The sequence below is a fragment of the Corapipo altera genome, unplaced genomic scaffold, assembly GCF_003945725.1.
Source record: "Corapipo altera isolate COAL_440 unplaced genomic scaffold, ASM394572v1 61460, whole genome shotgun sequence".
NCBI classification, from domain to species: domain Eukaryota; kingdom Metazoa; phylum Chordata; class Aves; order Passeriformes; family Pipridae; genus Corapipo; species Corapipo altera.
The window spans coordinates 1-7,199 of NW_020886200.1; the positions used below are offsets into that span (position 1 = coordinate 1).

Below are 7,199 nucleotides of genomic sequence, written 5' to 3' on the forward strand. Positions count from 1 at the left end.
TAGCTTCTTGTAGGATAAGGATGCTGGAGAAGAACTGCCACTAGGATAAAGGCTGACGTGGTCCTGCTCCCCCATATGTTGTGTTTCTAATGGCTCACGTCCCTTTAATGGTGTCTCCTCAGTGACCTAGCAGAGTTTGATGGCAAGGTTCACTCTGCTGCTTACTACATAGACCATGATCAATTCACACACACGCAGGCACAGAGATGGGAACATCTATATTTATGTATACAAAGATAGCTATCAAAAGTTGCCCTTGAGTTCAGTGAAATAATCACATCAAATCCATTTGCATTTCTCAACAGGTAAAAGTACTGTATCTGGTTCTGAGACCTTCACTGCAGTAAAGATTCTCCTTCCCTGGACTTGGTCCAGGGAGGGGGAACACAGCTGATGCAGAGTCTAGAGGTAAGTCCTGTGAGGAGTGGCTGAGGGAGTTGGGCTTGGTTGGCCTGCAGAAGAGGAGGTTGTTACAGTTCCTATACCACCAGCTATGGGCTGTCCACTCTAGCTAATAATTTTCAAGTAATATTTAAGCTACAGCTTTGTCTCTTGTAACTATTATTAATGTTCAGAATGTGAGCTCCAGGTTTCACTCTGATCCGTATTTGAATTACACAACATAGCCATATAGTTCAAATAAAGTCCAACTTCCAGCCTAACAATTCTGGCTTACTTATACCAAACAAGCACTTAGCTCCTTTCAAATAATATAAAATTTGCAGCACCACTGTATCTTTTGGGTCTGCCAGGAATGGGATTCTGGATTTTCAGCATTCCATTGTTGCTTCTTCCAGGTGAGCTGAGACACGGTCACTGTCACGACTTATCCACCCACAACATCCTTCAGAATGGATTCTGGATTCCCGAAGAGAGAGGTGCTGGCTCGTCCTCTAAGGCCGAAAGACCCTGAGAAGCCCAAGCGTGTAAGTACCTGCTGTGGCCAGGAGCTGTGTTAAGGCTGGAAGCTCCTCCCGTGTCCCTCTTCTCCCAGCCCCTCCTGCTGTCCAGCAGCACCGTGAAGCTACAGACCCCCTCCCCAGCTCTTAGGGCCATGCTACTGTTGGCAGGGGCTGTGTCGGGGACAGTCCAGAGTCTTGCCTGGCTGTGCCACTGGAGCCAAGTTAAACAAATGTAAAGCGCAGGAATTCCTTCTGTCAGGTTGGCACAGTCACTGTGCTTCTCTGACCACACCTGCCCTCCAGGCACCTGGGCACGTGGTGGGCAGCTCAAACGCTGCCTGAAGCCTTGAGAGAGGTGGCTGGTCCCCCCGGAACAGGTTCCTAACCAGTTGTTCTGTCTCATCTCCTGTGTGGAGCACAGATCCAGCCCTGCAGGCAGCAGTGGAATTGGGGCAAGTCCTCCTTCCCACCCACAAACATCCCCTTTGCTGCCTGGAGCTCACTTGACTGAAGGTGACCCAGTGCTGAGGCTCTGTCAAGGACATCTCTCTATATTCTTCTAGGGATGGGACTGTGAGGCCAGACAGAGAGAAAACCCGTGCTAATTGCAAAGAGAGAACTATGGACCTATTGCTCTGCACCTCGGTCTTGGCACAACGCCGCTTTTCTGCTTCCCTCCCACTCAGCCAGCACTGAGATCTTCACACACAGGGGGTTGTGAGCCTTGGGCAGGGATGGAGTTAGGGCAGTTTGCCACTCTCTGCAAAGGTCACTGGCTCAATCCAGTGAAAGTAAAGAGGACGCAAATGCCCTAAGAGCAGAAGTCCCCATACATGTCACATTGAATCAAGGAGAAGCTAATGAGGCAGAGCCGCCTGGTTCGAGCAAGTGTGTTCTGCTCTGTACCATTAATTTTCTGATGCTGAAACATACATTTCAGCAGGCAACTTCCAGGACTGTCCTGGTGGCTGTGATCACAAATGATTCATCAGAACCACTTGAACAAGAAAAGCCTTTCTGAACAAGGGCATTTCTGAGGCTCTTGCTGGTTTTTTTGCCTTCCAGCTGACCATCTTTGACTTCAGGGAGGTGGGTCTCAGGCTCAGGAAGAAGCCGGACAGCCCTCAGGAGACAAAACTGCCCAAGATTCTCTGGCCCCTGGGCACAAGTGAGAACTCCAGGTACAAGGTAGCCTTTTCCTGCCCTTTTCCTTGCTGTTTGATGTGACACTTGAAGAGGCTGCGTGCCTTGCCTCCAGATTATTGAAACCCCTCAGTGTCCAGGTCCTGTCGTCGTTGCAAACTGCTGCTGGTGGTGGAGTTCCTTCTGCTGGGGCAAAGGCAAAACGTTTTCTCCTGGTGAGATGCTGGAGTCCTGATCTGTGCTAAACCAACACAAATAATTTCTGCTGAAGCTGGTGGCGTTTGCTGGAGTTTAGCTACCATGGAGAAGGCACGATAGCAGGGGAAGGCTGGGGCAGGACACAAGGGCACGAGTTTGCCATTTTCCATTGTCCCACTGAAAGAGCCACCTCTTGCTTTGGTGTTGTCACTGACAAATGCTGGGGGTCATAGGATTCCCTGCACAGTGGCAGTGCTGGCCTTTGGAGGCTGAGGGCCTGAGGTAATTACTCCCAATCTAACACAACTCCAGTTGCCCAGCACTGCTGAGAAAAGGGCTGAACCTTATCCTCATGCAGCACTCACCTCATTTGTCCTATTCCTATCTGCTGTGGTACTTTCTTTTTGCCCTTAACCTTCTCTGGTGCTGTTCTCTTCTTACTGGTGTCTAAGCTCTAGAGTCTGGAGTTGTGTGGGCCTCAGTCTCCCTGCCTCAGAGTAAAGGTCATCCAAAGATTGTTTCCTATGGAGTCTGATGTAAATTCTTGAGTTTCACTTACTGCTTGAGTGCTCAGTGAGTGCCCAGAGCTCTGAGACCCCATTAGCACAGGGCTGTGCTGGAGGTAAGCGCTGCCTGGCATTTTGGAGAAGGAAAGCTGGAGAAACTCCTGCCAAAAGAGCTGCTCAGCTTGAGCCTTCTCAGTGTGGTCCAGCAGCTTTTGATCAGCTCAGAGCAGAGGTGGGTGAGCTACTGTTCCCCCAGTGGCAGCTGGGCAGACCTAGTCACCAAGAGCCTGTCCTTCACTGGGGATCAACAGAGGAGAGTCCTTCACGAACCTTCCTCCCAGCAGCTGAACCTCTCCCTGCTCTCTCTTGCCTCTCCAGTTCTCATCACCTGACCGGAACAAGACCTTGCTTGAGCCTGTCCCATCCGAGCTGGTGTTTCAGAACTATGTCCTTGGCAAAGCCTGTGAAACGCCCCTGCTTCTGAGCAATAGAGACAAGTAAGTGCTGGGATGTGACGCTTTAACACTGTGCTAGAAGAAGAGGAGAGTGGTGTAACCCTCATGGTTTACAGCAGAGCAAGTATCAGCTGTGGCCCATCCAGATTCGCCACCTTGGATTTGCAAGATGGTGGGAATTTTCTTGTGCTGAGGATTCTCCCCTGATTTTGACCGTGCCTTGGTGGTATCTGACATCCAGAGCAATGTGCTCTTGAGGGTTTCCACCTTCACTTGAACAAAGTGTGATTGTTTTGCAATTGCCCATGAAAGCTGAGAAGGAGGAAGTTGAAAAATGTCAGCAATTGTGTTGCACTAAAAGAGGAAAACTGAGACCTTTTGAATTTCAGTCAAGGAAACAGTTTCTCAAATGACTCTTGTGCCAAGAGCAAGCTGGTGGCAATAGACAGCAGGGAGTCCAAATCACCTGGTTTAGAGGTTGTGAGATGGGATTTGGTGCTCAGCGGTTGATACCCATGTGCTAACAAATGCCTGTTTGCTGTCCCTGTGCCTGTGTTCCCCTAAGGGCAGAAACTGGCAGCAGGGTGGCTGCAGGAATGCCCAGCAGTCTGGCTTGCCTGCACTGCCAGCTACGTGACCACAATCACCAGGCAGCAAGAGCCCCTGGAGAGCTGAGACTGGCTTTTAATAATGAAACCACACTGTCAGTCAGTACTGCTCATGTTTCTCCAGGCAGAAAATAACCTTTCAAGCCCAGAGTTGACAGGCACAGCCTGCAGGGCCGTCTGGCTTTCCATCACTCTGGCAAGTTGACTGCTCCCATCTTCTGCACCAGCCTTTCCTGGGAGTGTCTTGTGCTTCTCCCTTGCTTCTTTATAGCCCATTTCAATTCTCTTTGCCATCTCATTGTGTCAGGGCTTGTCTCTTTGTCTTGCTGTGTTCCTCCTTTTCTCTTCAGTTTCCCAGGAAGGCCAAGTGTCTGGTCTCCTCTTGCTGGTGTGCCCATAGGACTGTCTCCCCACAGCTGGACTTCCCCACTCCACCTCAGTCTGTTAGAAGGGAATTTCTTCCTTCCCCCAGGACAATGTGCTGGTTTGCCTTCAGGTAGCACATTCTCCCTCTGGAACAGGGCTGCATGGCTGTGTGCAGGCAGAAGCAGGCAGATTCTCTGGGCTTGTTGAAATGAGGATGACTTGGTTCAGGTGTTCTATCTCCATACTGCTGGTGCCTGACCTTCCTTCCCAGGAGGCACTACCCTACTGCCTCTGGCCGAACTGCTTTGCCCAGGCAGAGGGATCCAAGTTCACCCTTTTGTAGCCTGTGTTTGTACCTCCAGAGCTGAAAGTCCTTTGGGAAAATGGTCAAGGAAGGCTGTCACCAGGGCACACCCAGGTCTCCTCCTGTTTCCACAAGTGGCACAATCACCATTTTGTGTCTTTCCTGCAGGTTACTCAGTTGGCGAAGGTCACCATGGACAGCTCACCTTATTTCAAGTTGGTCGGCCCCAATGGTGTGTGCCATCAGATCCCACCAGGCTCATTTTGTACTATAAACATCCTTTTCACCCCTGAGGGGAGCAAGGTGAGTTTGGAGGGATGTTCTCTCTAAAGCCAGGGTGTTTGTTGCACACTGGTTATAGCCCGGCCCGTGCTGTGAGGTCGGCTCTGGGCTGGGGGCAGGCAGCCTGGAGCTGGTCGCACCTTGGCACGGTGTGGTGCTGCCAGGCCCTGCAACTGGGCCTAGAGGGCTGTGCTTTCCCTCCATGCCTATTCTTGAATGTTCACGGGGGAAGAGGCAGATGGAACAGTAGGGAAATGACAGGGAAGACTGTTGATGTTTAGCCATCTTTAGGCTCAGTGGAAGGGATTTAAATATGGAAAATAGTAGAGGAACAAAAAGATGATCCAGAGAGCTTTATTCTTTCCCATTGGAATGGAGCAAAAATGATGCTTTTTCACATGCTCTGTTCTCCAGCCTTTATTAGTATGAATTAGTGGTCGTTTTTGGGGTGGAAGAGGTCAATTCATGCCCACAAAGGGTCATAGAAAACAGCACTTTTTCTTCTGCCATGAGGATGGCACTCAGTGCCCTCAATGCTGTGCCAGTTACTTTTCCTGCAGGATCATTTCCACCAGCTTGTCTGCAGCAGTGAAAGGGAAAAGGTCTCTGTGCCAATCCGGGCCATTGGTGCCTGCCCAGTCTTGGACTTCCCTGACCAGCTGGACTTCTCGTCGTGTCCAGTCAACCACAGCACCCAGAAGACTCTGCTGGTTCACAACACTGGGAACCTGGAAGCCTGTTACAGCCTCAGCACTGAGAGGTAAAGCAGCTCATCTGTCTTAGTGCAAAACACCTTTGGGTGATGGCAGAGTTGGGAAAGAGTATCCCAAAGGAACCAAAGCATCCGAACTGCTGCACTGCAGCCACAGCTGGAAAGGGGCAGGACGTGTGGGGTCTGCTGTTGCTTCTAGTGTTTTAAGCAGGATGCAAGCCCTGAGCTTTGTCTCTCCCAGATTTCCTGGGGACTACTGGAACACGTTAGTAGTTGGTCTGCACCCTCCTGAGCACCAACACCTTCTGAAATGGCTACCTCCCACTGTCAGCCAATAAACCCACTGGGCAGAAGCACCTCTCACCTGAGCTATCCTGAAGCACTAAAGCCCTGATTTTTGTGTCTGTCAGGCAAGAGCTGTTTACCTGGTGACAAAGCCAAATTGCTCCTGTTAAATCCAAACTGCACCAACACATTTGCCTAATGATTTCCCTTGTTTCTCTGGTGGGCCAAGCAAACAGTTACCAGCCTGGATGACACTCCAGAATCCCAGACTGCATGGCTGGGGAATACACAGAAACCTCCTGTTCAGCTCCCTTGATGTGCTGCTCTTAATGGCACTTCATTTAGCTGGGATTGAATCCTTCAGGCTGTAAATGGGACCCTCCTTTTGGGTATTGTGTCCATGTCACTGTATTGCTCCAATTTGCAGTTGCACTCCTTCAGAGTTTTCATTGCTCCTTTTCTTCCAGCAGCTTTCATTGAAATGTGATAAAAGGTGCCCTTTCTTAGGCTAAACCAGGATGTTTACAAGGGGAAAAACAACCCCAACCAACCACACTGCAAATTATTCTCTGGTCTTCAAGGAAGACTTTATTCTCCCTCTTGATGTCTCACAGGACAGGGAGTGCCATTCCATTTGCATCTCTTGAATGAGGTTTATAGGGGACTGGAAAAGAGACATTCCTGAGGGTGTCAGTGTCAAGTTGTGCATGCAAATAGCTCTTAGCCCTCTCTGTGCTCTTCCCAAACCATTCTCTGCTGGGATTGCTGGCAGTTGGACCCTTGAGCCTCCACGCAGAGGATGAATGAACAGGCCCAAGCCCTGCTGTGTGCTGTTGGTAGTAGCAGAAGATAAGTTGTTTGCTGCAGCTGCTTAAACATTGCCCACATCTTTTTCTTATCGAAAAGCGTGTGATAGGTGATAACATTCTTGGTAAGTCCACCAACTGTTCTGGTTCTGACTTCCCTAAACCTCACATAAACACATGACCAGCCTGGTGTTGTGGGAACTGCAGCCATGCAAAAGCCTGCAGTGTGGGTTGGTGGTGGCCCTTACCGCGTACACCTGGTTCCAGTACACCATCACCCCAACCCCACTCCTCCTGCTGCTCATTGGGGCGATCAGGGACCGCTGGTTTGTGGCAGGGTCAAACACTTTAGGTGAGCTCAGGCACTGATCATCATCAAACCCACCACAGATGTACACCTGGAGACAGAGGAAAGTGCCAGGGGAGCAGTTAGACCATTGGTGAGACAGTCTGTTGGAGAGAAAATGAATGGTGTGGCTGGATTTTTGGGGTGTCTTGTTTTGTTTTAGGAGGGGAATGAGAATGTCATCCTGAGTTTGAAGTAGCAGCACTACAGGGAGATGAAGCCAGCAGGATTTAGACCCTTAATTTCCCAAGCTGCATGAAGCAGACAGGCCTGGTATTGTACCTTT

At 50.1% G+C, this 7,199-nt stretch overlaps 2 protein-coding genes across 3 annotated transcripts; both read left to right on the forward strand.

Moving 5' to 3' along the window:
- Positions 1–281: 281 nt before the first annotated feature.
- On the forward strand, positions 282–3,250 carry LOC113941075 (hydrocephalus-inducing protein homolog). Its single transcript, XM_027632235.1, has 4 exons — positions 282–408; positions 799–926; positions 1,968–2,090; positions 3,128–3,250. The coding sequence occupies exons 2-4, from the start codon at positions 852–854 to the stop codon at positions 3,248–3,250; spliced, it is 321 nt and encodes a 106-aa protein (XP_027488036.1). The 5' UTR covers positions 282–408; positions 799–851.
- A 1,416-nt stretch (positions 3,251–4,666) lies between these two features.
- Positions 4,667–5,962, forward strand: LOC113941076 (hydrocephalus-inducing protein-like). Of its 2 annotated transcripts, none has more exons than XR_003525589.1 (2): positions 4,667–4,785; positions 5,310–5,962. XR_003525589.1 is itself a non-coding variant. In XM_027632236.1 (2 exons), exons 1-2 carry the CDS (start codon positions 4,675–4,677, stop codon positions 5,526–5,528), a joined length of 315 nt encoding a protein of 104 aa, XP_027488037.1. In that variant the 5' UTR covers positions 4,667–4,674; the 3' UTR covers positions 5,529–5,962. The 2 variants fall into 2 exon arrangements, 1 of the variants encoding a protein (XP_027488037.1); XM_027632236.1 differs by having other exon boundaries at positions 5,325–5,962.
- Positions 5,963–7,199: the final 1,237 nt, after the last annotated feature.

Bases quoted from the DNA above. Each gene is read 5' to 3' on its own strand.
- LOC113941075 (XM_027632235.1), top strand. From the start codon at position 852: ATGGATTCTGGATTCCCGAAGAGAGAGGTGCTGGCTCGTCCTCTAAGG. The intron at 927-1,967 runs GTAAGTACCTGC...TTTGCCTTCCAG, and splicing joins ACCCTGAGAAGCCCAAGCGT to CTGACCATCTTTGACTTCAG. The intron at 2,091-3,127 runs GTAGCCTTTTCC...TTGCCTCTCCAG, and splicing joins GTGAGAACTCCAGGTACAAG to TTCTCATCACCTGACCGGAA.
- LOC113941076 (XM_027632236.1), top strand. From the start codon at position 4,675: ATGGACAGCTCACCTTATTTCAAGTTGGTCGGCCCCAATGGTGTGTGC. The intron at 4,786-5,324 runs GTGAGTTTGGAG...CTTTTCCTGCAG, and splicing joins TCACCCCTGAGGGGAGCAAG to GATCATTTCCACCAGCTTGT.